The 13065-nt window shown below is 55.7% G+C and overlaps 2 protein-coding genes across 4 annotated transcripts in view; both read right to left on the bottom strand.

Moving 5' to 3' along the window:
• LOC128755484 (disco-interacting protein 2 homolog C-like) overlaps positions 1–708 on the bottom strand; it is a 20069-nt gene extending 19361 nt beyond the window's left edge. For 2 of the 3 annotated variants that reach the window (XM_053859074.1, XM_053859077.1), the window contains exon 1: positions 257–708. In XM_053859074.1, the coding sequence (XP_053715049.1) occupies positions 257–335 (79 nt within the window). In that variant the 5' untranslated portion in view covers positions 336–708. The remainder of the gene's footprint in view (positions 1–256) is intronic. The other variant, XM_053859075.1, reaches the window with a different exon arrangement.
• An 88-nt stretch (positions 709–796) lies between these two features.
• LOC128756004 (uncharacterized) lies at positions 797–12830 on the bottom strand. The gene is made up of 23 exons (XM_053860128.1): positions 11532–12830; positions 11289–11444; positions 11100–11174; positions 10830–10904; positions 10614–10688; positions 10371–10499; positions 9561–9662; positions 9399–9473; positions 8157–9338; positions 7819–7954; positions 5783–5917; positions 5675–5723; positions 5437–5573; positions 5266–5369; positions 4423–4533; positions 4130–4360; positions 4010–4068; positions 3759–3938; positions 3632–3695; positions 3458–3568; positions 3345–3397; positions 3211–3277; positions 797–2246 (listed from the first exon to the last, which is right to left on the bottom strand). Exons 1-23 carry the CDS (start codon positions 12828–12830, stop codon positions 2169–2171), a joined length of 4683 nt encoding a protein of 1560 aa, XP_053716103.1. The 3' UTR covers positions 797–2168.
• Positions 12831–13065: the final 235 nt, after the last annotated feature.

Here is a 13065-nt window from a genome sequence, read left to right as displayed (position 1 = left end):
GTCAAAAAACAGAGGGCTCCGCTCCGGACCCACAGCCGGTCCGCGGGCCTCGGTGGCCGGAGGAGCCGCCGCGGTCGAGACAAAGAGCAGCGGCTCGATCCGGCAGCCCTTCCCGCTCAGCCCTCACCCTCTCCCGGCCACCGCGAGCCCATCTGGATGGGAGGAGGAGGAGGGCGCGCGGGATCGGACGCCTGAGATTCCGTTAGTGTCCGGGGAGCAGGGTGAAGGGGAGGAGAGCGCGGGAGAGGAGTCTTACCCTCGGACAGCTCCAGCTCCAGCTCCGCCAGCCGGGCTCGGATCTCCAGCGGGATCGGCGACGCCTCCCGGTCCGCCATCAGCCCCGCTGCGGTAGAAAGGAGCGGCCGCCGCGCTGTCGCCTGCGTGGATGGCGCGGATCGAGGGAGAACAAAGAGCGCGGATGCGTTAGCGCGGGCCCGCCATGGCGCCCGGTCCGCGAATCCTCGGCGAAGTCCCGGTGGTTCGGTGGTTCCGGTCGCTGCGGTGTTTGTGGTGGTGATGATGAGGATGATAACGATGAAGAGCAGGAGGAGGAGGCGCGCAGCTGCTCGCCGCCGCGGTCACGTGACACTGGGGAGGAAGGAGACGCGACTCATCACCGGCAGGTGGCGCAGCGCGGCTGCAGAGCCAGATCCGGTCGGAATCTGGATTCGCGATGAGCTCGGAAGCGGGAGGACAGCGTTGTCTCGGGGAGTCGCTCGCGCGCGCGCGCTCCGACATCAGGAGTGACGTCACAACTTGCAGCGGAAAACCAGAGCCAGTCGAGTCCTGGCTTCCAAACGAGTGAGAGTGGTGGGACTGCCCCGCCCCCTGCTGGCCAGCGGCCCGAGGTGCAGTCCACTGTGGAAGCCAGCTGTTCACGCGGCCACCTTCGCTCATCACTTTGCGCGTACGACCGTGAGAGCTGTGGTTCGTGGTGGGCCAACCCCTGAGCCACGCGCGGAGGCAGCAGCGAGTCACTGAACCGAGTCAAGAACGAAGGACACGTTGGTGACAAGGAACCATGTTCATGAAAGCAACTGTTGACGCAGCTCTGGAGATGACCGGTACATTTCATGGCGACACTATGCTTCTATCTTCTGGATGGAGTTATTTTACCATATTTAGACAGGGTTTTATGATATTAATTTGATTCAGTTTGCCATTTTTTCTGCTGCTGGTTGGACTTTGCCTTGACAAATCAATATCTTTTGCACTGATCACATGGCTTCATGTCATTTCACAAGGTTTTGCTTTGTTCAGGTGTAAGTAGATGAAAAATGGTTGTTGATCACAGATAAAATCAAGAGTCACCAATCACTTGTGTGAACGGGTCCCGGGCCCATTTGTTCTGGGAAAAGTGGGCTCAGAGAGGCCAAGAACCCCTGCTCCTCATTCAGGCTGAGCTCACTGAAGCTCCAGCCACACTTTCAGACTTGTCCATCTCTGTTGGCACAAGAGTAGAACTCACTTGTTAGGTCTTAAGTCTCAAACACTGTCAAGTGTTGTCAAGACTTGGTCCTCACCAGTCTGGCAAAACATGCTCGCAGATGCGCGCGCACGCACACACGCACACGCACGCACGCACGCGACGACGACGTCGCCGTGGATTGGTCCATGCTACATGGCAGAAGAGGAAACACAAGGGCAGCAGAGTGGCTGAGTGAAGTGTGAGCGATCAACAGGGCTCATAACAAACCGTCAAAAAAGTCAAGTGTCACTACGTCGTGAGAAACCAGCAGGTCACAGATGAAAGCCCAATCTGGCGAGTAAGCTAGCAGGCGAGGGCCGGGCGGTACCGGAGCAAGGCAGCTCACAGCAGCCAGGAGCGAGCTCCTGCGTGAGCTTGACCAGACTGGGACACTCTGGCTGCACCTCCCTCCTCCAGCTGCCACCAGGACTCGGGAGTTGAAAGGCACTGGTTTAATGGGAGAACAAACAGCTGCACAGACCTGCCCCACAACCAGAGAGGTCAGGTCTTCAGAACACACAGGACATGTCTGGGGAGGAACGGCCCCAGCCCTCAGGAACACTGAGGAACACCTGCTAGATAAAGCATGCAGATCGAGCTCACCAACTGCAGGAAAGACACAACTATGTACAGCACAACAAGTCCACGTGACGCCAGTCTGCGGCTCCAGCGGCGACGGCTCTGGTGCGCAGGTCGAGGATCACTCCATCACCGCGGAGGTGTGGTCAAGGGTGGAGGCTCTCTGGCAGATCTGGGCGTAGCTCAGCTTCCTGGACTCCTGGCCAATCACCAGAGGGAGAGTCACAGTCGGACACAAGCCCCGCCTCCTGCAGTGACCGAGGGAGCGAGCATGCAGGTGAGTTAGTAGAGTTAGTTCCGAGCCGGACGCTGACAAGCATGAGAACTCTGGCACTCTCCTCCTCCAGAGCAGCCTGAAGAGAGGGTGAATGACTGAACCAACTCCGAGAGTGTGTGTGCTGAGGAGCAGAGGAGTCTGAGTCACTGCTGGAGTCTGAGCTACCAGAGTGGAGGGACCTGCAGTCGCACCGCTGCTGCCTGCGACTCTGCCAGGGCAGGTCCAGATGAAGGTGGAGATGGCTGAAGCGCCCCTCCTGAGGGTGAGCCGGAGAGGTGCCAACTCACGGCGCAACAGATGGCGAGCAACACCCCGGTTTCCAGCGGGAGCCGCAGCGTAGTTTTCCGTTTCCACAAGGAGCAGTGGTTCTGCTGACAATCGCACGGTCCCTTGAGTGCACCGCCCGCCACGAACAAACCGGGTCCGACCTCTGTGTATGTCGCGCCACTTTCAAGTTCAGCCCAGGCTCCTCCTTTTCTCACGTCGTCTTTATAATGAGGAATGGGCCCACACTCAACCTCCAAAATGATTGTCTCCATGTTGTCAAGAAAATAAAATGAATAGCAATAAAAATTGAAATCCAGTTTTTCTGACAAGCAGCCGTCGCACACACTCCTCGTGCGCAGGCTTTGGCGTTTTGTTTACGTTGCTCTAGTTTTATCTTGACATCTGTTTGTTCCTCTCCACTCCCAGTAATGGCTGAGCGGCGCTGCAGCGGGCACAGCTCCGACAGAGTGAAAACTATTCATTCTTTTCGCAAAGCAACGCGGCAGTTATGCTGGCAGTGGACATTGGGTGTGAGTTAGCTGTGAGTCTGCAGGGCAGGTCATCAAGCAGTGGTCACATGTGGCGTCACGTGAACTGAGGCAGGAGGTGGAAGACTTACAGAGGTGGGATCCACTGGGCCAGCCGCCTGGTCCCGGCTGCTGCTCTCCGCGACCTCCTCCCTGTCACTGTACCAACGATGATCATCGTCGTCATCTTCATCATCGTCCTCATGCGGCTGACAGAGAAACTCACCACTCTGCAGGGGCCTCCAGAGTCACTTTTGGTCTGTAGCTTTTTATGGACGTCTGTGGAGGACAGGATGGCATCACTGCGTGCGTGTGAGTGTGAGTGTGGGGTCCAGCTACCTCCCCAGTGCAGTCAGCAGACGCCGTCTGTCCAGGGGGGTTGGTGGAAGGCAGGGGTGGGAAGCTCGCTGGGCCGAGCTCAGGAGGAGGTGAGAGCTGACGAGGAGCCACCTGAGACACACACACAGTAAAGACGGAGAAAAGGAGCAGCAACATGGTGGAGGAAGGACTTACTCCATTGGTCTCAGGCAGCCTGCTGGACCTGAAGTTGCCTCTCCTCTTGTGGGCGGACGGCGCTCTGTGGAGGGACCATTCATGCATTGGTGACGTGCAGAGCGGAGGCCGTGCCAGTGCTTCAGACCTTCCTCTGTCTCCCAGGAGCGAGCCGTTCCCAGGCTCCGCCTGTCCTCCCCTGGGACAGCGAGCATGGACTCGGGACTGGCCGCGGCCTGACATGGGAGGCCACATCGGCTGGTCCTCCGGTGCGTCGACCTCGTTTAGGCTCCGCCTACGATCGGAACCTGACACCCGACCCCCCTTTCTGCAGAATGAGTGGAGGACGGTGACATGAGAAGTGGAAGTGAGCGAGCACTGACTTGGACCAGCAGCTACCTGGACCTGTTGGGGACCCAAGGCCTGAAGTCGGGGAAGCTGCTCATCAGCTGCTGAGGCTGCATCAAGAAGAGGAGCGTCAAAGAGCGTCAGAGAGAGCGAGCAGGACTGTGAGGTCACCTCAGAGCTCCAGGGTTCAGTGCTGAAGTGGTACAGGTGAGGCAGGCGGCCCGGACACTGCTGCTGACAGGCGGCTGCTGAGTACATCCTGTAGGGGCCGCTGGCCTCCTCCTGGGGCCCACAGCTGTTCTGTGGAGGGTAGGGGTTGGGCACCATGGCCTTGGCCTTGATCCGGACCATGATGGGCTTATCCTGGAACACCTTCACCTGTTCCCTCAGGTACGTGTACGCCTGTGGAACAGGAAGTTAAGCCCAGGTTTTCAGAGCCCATGTCCCGGTCGGTTCAGACTCACCTCTTGGGCGTCGGCCTCAGAGCTATAGGTGATGAACCAGTTGTCATTGCTCACAAACTCACAGCTCAGGAACTTTGGAAGACTCTCTGCGTTGAAGAGGGATTCCACTTCCTGCAGGGCAGCCCACACAACAACCGTGACTGAGTGTGTCAGTGTGTGTTTAAGCATATCTATCCTGGTTGTCATGCTTGGTTCAGAGTCCTGGTTCATGTGAGCCATGTTCGGCTCACAAGTCCGAGTTGCCAACATAAGCCCGTCGGGCTTCGGCCGCGACCTCGTCTTGGGGGAACTCTCCGCGGGGGGTGAGCTTCTGGCCTCAGGCGACTGGGCGTTAGACGCTGGAAACAAGGTGTCCAGCGTGACTCCACACCAACATGATAGGTGCCGGGCAGTCAAGGGTCTGATGGCTGTCTGGGCGCACGACATGCTTCAGAACCAACTTCTCCGACTCCCACAACACTGAGGTGAGCAGCTTCAGCTGCAGGAGACTGGTGCTGGGGAACAGGAGCACAGTGCTCCGGGACTGGAGGTGTGTGCTGGGGTTTGATAGCTCAGGTGTTTTCTCCTTTATTAGGCTGATCAACACCTGATGTTACTGACAGACAGAGTTGCTTCAGTGGATCACGCTGCGCTCTACAGTCACTGTTCTCACTGCTGTGATCTGCAGCTGTCACTGCATGAGGAGGACAGTGAGGAGGAAAGAGTGACTGAAGACCACCAGACCATTCATGGATCATCTCTGACCTCTGGATCTGGACTGAAACCTTCTCCATCCTCAGTCATCTCTCTCACTGTGCTCAAGGTGTGTGTGTGTGTGTGTGTGTGCGTGCGCGCCTGAGTCACCTCTCTGGGCGTGCTCTCAGGCACCTCTCTCAGGATCAGGACTCTTCTGCTCTGGTTGGGCCGGACCTTGAGGCCACAGGGGGACAGCTGCACCGAGGGCAGATCTGTGGGCCCAGACTCTTCATCAGTATCAGGAAAGAATCGTGGAGGCAGACACGACGACACTTGCACCTCTCAGCAGCTCTGAGATCAGGTCCACGTCCTCGCTGACACTCCGGACCTGGTCCAGGCTGGCCAGGGTGGAGATGGGCAGGAACTGGTCTCCATCCATCTGAGACTTGAGGTACAAGTCGGAGCAGAGGTTTTCCCTGGGAGAATCAGGCGTTGTGTTACTGGTGCTTCAAAACAGGCCTTGACTCAGTGCCCCTCACGTCTGGACCAGAAGCATGAGAAGCTTGTGAAAGCTCACCGGGTCATGCATGAATCCAGGAGCGAGCGCAGCTGCTGCTTCACCTCGTCTGAAACAATAGCAGGAGGTCAACGCAGGTGTGACTGGGTGAGTGTGTGAGGGGCACACCTGAGACAGGTGAAGCGCAGCGCTCTCCATTCAACACCGACTCTCTGACAGCAGGCGCCGGTGGCCGAACAGCACCAGGATCCGTCGGCGCCTCGGGCAGGCCAGAGTGCTCCAGCTCACAGATGGGAGGGAAATCTGACAAGAGAAAGGCGGAATGGTTGGGTGGAGGCCTGTGTCAGCACCACACAGCGTGCAGGAGCAGTGCACAATGGTGACAGGGTGAACTAAAGCAACAGCAGCCCTGAACAGAGGACAAACGCCTCAAACCAGCGGCAGATCTCCGCTCCGCTTCAGACCAGCCAGGGTTCTACTTTGGCGGAGCTGTGTGCCTTCAGACAGGAAACCAGCTGCGAACATGTCGTAACAGACCACTACCAGGGATTATCACGCTTATAATAGTTTGGGATTTTTCATTTGCCTTTTTGGTTTTTATTTAGTTTTTTTAAATTTTGTCTATCAAATTCAAATGATTGGTTACAGTCTTTATTCTTTATATTTTTGTTTTACAATTCAGGGTATTGGAACCAGATTGAATATTGGAGTAGGTCAGGAAATAAAAACTCATTCATCTGGAAAGATGAGGCTTTGTCCAAGCACCACCATCACATCAACACAAGTGATGTCACAGACTCGACATGCCAAAATAAACACCTTTAAAAAAAAAATTCTTTATGAAATAAATAAAGACAAAAACGAGGGACAAATCCGCCATAATTTTAGTTTGTTTTGATTCAACAGACAATACAGCGTTTTTATTATTTTTACTTCCACTTCAGTGAACGAGAAGGATTCACGATTCTAGTCTTTGTTCTGTCATTAGTTTTGGTGAACAATGACGACCTTGGTGACGCCCGCCATGAAGGAGGGACCAGTGTACAGGTAACCCAGGAGGCAGTACCAGGATCCCAGACGGCGCAGAGGTGGCTCAGGCTGAACTTGAACTGTTCCAAGAGAAATCTGTGGCAGTGGCGTCAGGTGTGTTTTGCATTTGATGCAGCTTCTGGATTCAAACCATTTTGACGGAGAGACCCAGGGTTCTGAGGATAGAACTGAAAGTAATTCTTCCGTGTTGACAACAGGCTGATGAGTCAACGCACACGTGTCACCGCAGGAGTGGCCACAGTTTCTGGTTTCCGGTACAGGTGGGAAAGGACAGTGCCCCTCCAGTGGCGACTGGGCAGCATGGTATCTACAGCAGCATTTTTCAATTGGGGTGCGGGAGAGTCTCAGGTGTGTCGTGGGAAAATGATCCAGAGTCACCTCATGTGTCCGGAGACAGAGGTCGGCGATATGACGCCATGAAATCATGACAGTGAGAAGGTGTTGAGGAGCAACCAAGGTGAGGAGATGATCCCATGGACTGGCTGCCATTCTTTCTCTCCACTCTACTGTAGAGCTCCAGTGTGTTGATGCACTGATCCCTCCCTCAGTCAAAGCAGCGCTGCTGACGTCTCACTTCAAAGCTTTCTTGATACTCCTGGACTGTCAAAGTTTGCTTGGTGCTTTAAAAGTTGGTGAAAAACTAAATGCGCAACAAAATGTGAAGAGGGAAAGAATCATTGTTGTTATGAAGAAAGTTCAGGCAGAGAAGCCGAGGATTTGTCTGGAAACTACAGTCACATCATCAAAAGAGAAGTGATCCCATCCAAACAGTGATTTAAAGTCAGTCCACACATCAATGAACCATGATATAGTTTGCCATATCGCCGCCTCTTTCTGGACACATGGGAAACAGAGACCTTTTCTGCCATGTGTTTCTGCAAACAGCCTGGCAACAGAACAAGCCAGAGTCAGCAGCTGCAGTGTTTCACCAGTGAACAGGGGCTTTCTACAGGACATGAAGCACGAGTGGCCCAGGTTCCTGTGGTGGGATTTTTTCAATGAACCAAAGGTGGCGTGACTAGAAAAAGGTTGGAAAACACTGCTCTATAGGACATGCGAGGCTCAGAGGCACACGGGCGCCACACCCGGGGACGACGAGCCATGAGCACAGAGGAGCAGTGGAGTAATCTGGCCGCTACGTCAGGGAGCCTTACCCTCATGTCGGATCTGTTCACTGTGGTAGGGCAGCCACGGCAGCAGGTCTGGTGGAGGGGCCGGCTCAGGGACAGCGAGGCAGTGACTCGTCCAGATCTCAGCGTTGGGGTTCAGGGTTGGTGCAGCAACTGGTTCCTGCAGTCAGACGGCATAACCACGATTAGAAAAACACTGCACACACTTGGAAGCTTTTTGGTTCACATGGGGACCATTAGTTACACTTTCATCGCTGAGGTGCCAATGGGCAAGACACAGTGGCCCAAGCTACCGCAGGCCCACATCAACACATAGGAGACATACAACATACGTCCAACAGGTGCGTGAAGGTTGGACTCACAGTCTGTGGTGCGTCCATGTGCCACTCCCACACACAGTTGCCCTGGGGCATCACTGTGCTGTAGGGATACACCCCCAGCAAGGCCATGGAGGGCTGGAGCTCAGACACAGAGGCTGGGATTTCGTCTCCTTCAGCTTCCTTGCTCAGCTCCTCCTCCTCCTCCTCTCCCTGGGAACCTTGGGCCCAGTTCTCACAGCTCTGCTCCACACCCAGACGGATCCAGGGTTGAGGGAAGAGGCGACAGGCGCCCGCATCCTCACCCAGCAGCTCCGACACCATCTCCATCATCCCTCCCTCTGCCTCCACCTCCTCTGCCGCCAGGCATGGACCCTGTCTTTGGAGGTGGATCTCATAAGATGGAGTTGTGGCGTAGAGGTCCACCTGACCTAGGTCCACCACTGTGCCTGGGTTCTGACAGAGGTCAGTGATGGTGCTGTCTTGAGCAACAATGTCGTCTAGTTGTGAGGTTGGACTGAGGATAGCGATGCCGCTCGAGTTAATCCCAGGATCGTTGGTATTCACGTCCAAAGTGTTTGACACTACTTTAGTTTCATCTGTTGGGTTGGTTCTACAGCAGAAGACCATGGAACCAACCAGTGGACTGGACAGCGCAGAGTCAAGGGACGCTTCAGTGAGACAGGTGTCTGCAGTACTGCTATGAGCACCGTCCTGGAACAACACTGTGGAACTCGGCTCCTGCTCTGGCTCCTGTAGCTCACTCGCTGACTCTGCATTCTTTTCTGGACTGACTGGGTATGTCGCAGAGATCTGGTCTGGGCAAACACTCTCCACGAGTAGTTTGTCCTGCAACAGCATCTCCTCGTCTGGGACAGCAAAAGCATCTTTGCTAACTTTATCTGTGACTGTGGGAGTCCACTGGGTTGTTCCTCCCCCTGTGTGAGGGCATGGGGGGCACCTCTCTTCTGGGTCGTGCAGAATCAGCAGAGAATGATGGTCAGGCAGTCCCGGCTTATTAGAGGAACACGTTGATTCTTCAATTGACTGTGAAGCTTCATCAGATGTATTAGTTCCCAAGCAGATGTCTGACTGTCCGGTGATGACGCCGACCTCTTGCTGGACATCAGACTGTCCTGTGAGGGCAGAGACATCTGATTGGGTGTCTGACGGTCCACGTGGGATGGTGGAGATGTCTGACTGGACTGGGATGGTGGAGATGTCCGACTGTACTGGGATGGTGGAGATGTCCGACTCTACAGGGATGGTGGAGATGTCCGACTGTACGGTCAAGGTATAGATGTCCGACTCTACAGGGATGGTGGAGATGTCCGACTGTCCGGTGATGGTGGAGATGTCAGACTGTCCGGTGATGGTGGAGATGTCCGACTCTACAGGGATGGTGGAGATGTCCGACTCTACTGGGATGGTGGAGATGTCCGACTGTACGGTGATGGTGGAGATGTCCGACTCTACAGGGATGGTGGAGGTGCCCGACTGTACTGGGATGGTGGAGATGTCCGACTCTACTGGGATGGTGGAGGTGCCCGACTGTACTGGGATGGTGGAGATGTCCGACTCTACTGGGATGGTGGAGATGTCCGACTCTACTGGGATGGTGGAGGTGCCCGACTGTACTGGGATGGTGGAGATGTCCGACTCTACTGGGATGGTGGAGATGTCCGACTCTACTGGGATGGTGGAGATGTCCGACTGCACGGTCAAGGTATAGATGTCCGACTGTCCGGTGATGGTGGAGATGTCCGACTCTACAGGGATGGTGGAGATGTCCGACTGTCCGGTGATGGTGGAGATGTCCGACTCTACTGGGATGGTGGAGATGTCCGACTGCACGGTCAAGGTATAGATGTCCGACTGTCCGGTGATGGTGGAGATGTCCGACTCTACAGGGATGGTGGAGATGTCCGACTGTCCGGTGATGGTGGAGATGTCCGACTCTACAGGGATGGTGGAGATGTCCGACTCTACTGGGATGGTGGAGATGTCCGACTGTACGGTCAAGGTATAGATGTCCGACTCTACAGGGATGGTGGAGATGTCCGACTGTCTGGTGATGGTGGAGATGTCCGACTGTACGGTCAAGGTATAGATGTCAGACTGTCCGGTGATGGTGGAGATGTCCGACTCTACAGGGATGGTGGAGATGTCCGACTCTACAGGGATGGTGGAGGTGCCCGACTGTACTGGGATGGTGGAGATGTCCGACTGTACTGGGATGGTGGAGATGTCCGACTCTACTGGGATGGTGGAGATGTCCGACTGTACGGTCAAGGTATAGATGTCCGACTCTACAGGGATGGTGGAGATGTCCGACTGTACGGTCAAGGTATAGATGTCCGACTCTACAGGGATGGTGGAGATGTCCGACTGTCCGGTGATGGTGGAGATGTCCGACTGTACGGTCAAGGTATAGATGTCAGACTGTCCGGTGATGGTGGAGATGTCCGACTCTACAGGGATGGTGGAGATGTCCGACTCTACTGGGATGGTGGAGATGTCCGACTGTACGGTCAAGGTATAGATGTCCGACTGTCCGGTGATGGTGGAGATGTCCGACTGTACGGTGATGGTGGAGATGTCCGACTCTACAGGGATGGTGGAGGTGCCCGACTGTACTGGGATGGTGGAGATGTCCGACTCTACTGGGATGGTGGAGGTGCCCGACTGTACTGGGATGGTGGAGATGTCCGACTCTACTGGGATGGTGGAGATGTCCGACTGCACGGTCAAGGTATAGATGTCCGACTGTCCGGTGATGGTGGAGATGTCCGACTGTCCGGTGATGGTGGAGATGTCCGACTCTACTGGGATGGTGGAGATGTCCGACTGTCCGGTGATGGTGGAGATGTCCGACTCTACAGGGATGGTGGAGATGTCCGACTCTACTGGGATGGTGGAGATGTCCGACTGTACGGTCAAGGTATAGATGTCAGACTGTCCGGTGATGGTGGAGATGTCCGACTCTACAGGGATGGTGGAGATGTCCGACTGTACGGTCAAGGTATAGATGTCCGACTGTCCGGTGATGGTGGAGATGTCCGACTGTACGGTGATGGTGGAGATGTCCGACTCTACAGGGATGGTGGAGGTGCCCGACTGTACTGGGATGGTGGAGATGTCCGACTCTACAGGGATGGTGGAGATGTCCGACTCTACTGGGATGGTGGAGATGTCCGACTGTACGGTCAAGGTATAGATGTCCGACTGTCCGGTGATGGTGGAGATGTCCGACTCTACAGGGATGGTGGAGGTGCCCGACTGTACTGGGATGGTGGAGATGTCCGACTCTACTGGGATGGTGGAGGTGCCCGACTGTACTGGGATGGTGGAGATGTCCGACTCTACTGGGATGGTGGAGATGTCCGACTGTCCGGTGATGGTGGAGATGTCCGACTGTACAGGGATGGTGGAGGTGCCCGACTGTACTGGGATGGTGGAGATGTCTGAATGAGTGTCCAACTGTCCACTACAGTTGCAGCTGTCCAACTGTCCTGTGATGGAGGGCACCTCTGTACGGAAACCTGACTGTTCTGACAGTGTGCAGAAGTTTGACTGGATGTCCGACTGTCCAGTGACAGTGCAGATGTCTGACATGACGGTGACTGGGCACATGTTCGATTGTCCGACGAGCAGTGCCTCCACCAGACACGAAGCAGCAGGTGATTGTAAGGACGAAATGGTTGTGGGATGGTCAGATTCGTGGTATTGGTCCCAGGGATCACCGCGGTCAGGGATAGAGTCTAGATCTTGTGTGTGGTCAGTGTTATGACACGTGTGAAGGGGTGAGGCCTCATCTAGGTCAGGCTGATTGCCAGAGTGCCTGTCCTGGTCCTGGTCTGGGGCAGAAGACTCACAGTGGACAGGTCGAGTGTCCCTCTGCAAACTCGGGTCAGTCGGAGGGTGGGTTTGCCCCCCACTCAGGCAGTCAGAGTGATGGTCGGGTTCCAGTTGGTGGTCTTGGTCATAGCCCAACTCACTGGCATCAATTGAACAGATGCTGTAGAAGTTCTGGGTTCTGGCTTCAAAACCCTGACCGAGAGTCGTCGTGACAATGCAGAGCTGCTCAACAACCTGCTCCGGCTGCTTCACCCGACACATGGCTAAAGGTTCATATGAGCCCGCGCCTCCACTGACAACCGCAGCTGGGATGGGTTCTGGTGGATGGGCCAGGCGGCTCACACAATCCTGGGTCCTTTCAGTGCCTTGGTTAAACCAGGAGGCCCGAAGAGCAGCATTCTCCAGAATCTTCTGTCGAGCTGGACTCTGAGTCAATACCTCCATGTAGGGACCCTGCTCACAGTTGGACCCGTGTGTCACGCCGGCTGCTGCGTCCCGGTGTGTAGGTTCCTCTGTGCTCACGGCGACAGGAATAGACCGCTCCACCTCGCTTGTGCCACCAGCTTTACAGTCCTCATTGCTCCGCTGTGTCCCTTCACCAAGGATGGCAGCCGCCCCGGTCCGGCCTGTGACCCCCACTTCAGAGCATACTTCCTCATCCTCAGTGGGCTTCGGTCGATTCAGTCCATGAGCCACATGGCTTGCCTCTTCTTCCAGACCCACATGCTTGGTGACGGCCACTGCGTGCTGCCTGACCTGCTCTGTCACGGCACCGCGCCCGTCGTTCGGCTGAGGCTGCAACAGACCGCTCCTCTCTGTCACTGGAGCGGGGCCCACCTCCTTACTGAAGCAGCACCCCATCTTCTCCCACCTACACGTGCGGTTGACCTGAGACTGCTGTGGCCTCACACACACACTGACAGCCTACAAAACACGCGACAAAACCATGAGGGCTCCTCTCACTTGCACAGCCACATGCAGAAAGAAAAGTCGCCCCGGTCTGAGCTTCCCCTTCGACCCCTGGCCCCTCCCTGGCCCAGAATAGCAAATGTGCGGGGGCTCAGATGTCGCTGCCACTCACAGAAGTGCACGCCTC

This window comes from Synchiropus splendidus, chromosome 3, assembly GCF_027744825.2.
Source record: "Synchiropus splendidus isolate RoL2022-P1 chromosome 3, RoL_Sspl_1.0, whole genome shotgun sequence".
Lineage (NCBI taxonomy): Eukaryota > Metazoa > Chordata > Actinopteri > Syngnathiformes > Callionymidae > Synchiropus > Synchiropus splendidus.
This window is presented reverse-complemented; position numbering and strand designations above follow the sequence as displayed.

Excerpts from the sequence above, each read along its gene's own strand:
- LOC128756004 (XM_053860128.1), bottom strand. The coding sequence starts at position 12,830 with ATGGGGTGCTGCTTCAGTAAGGAGGTGGGCCCCGCTCCAGTGACAGAG. Across the intron at positions 11,175-11,288 it reads CGGACATCTCCACCATCCCA|TCGGACATCTCCACCATCAC; the intron begins GTAGAGTCGGAC and ends ATCACCGTACAG. Across the intron at positions 4,069-4,129 it reads CTGAACCCTGGAGCTCTGAG|CCTCAGCAGCTGATGAGCAG; the intron begins GTGACCTCACAG and ends TTCTTGATGCAG.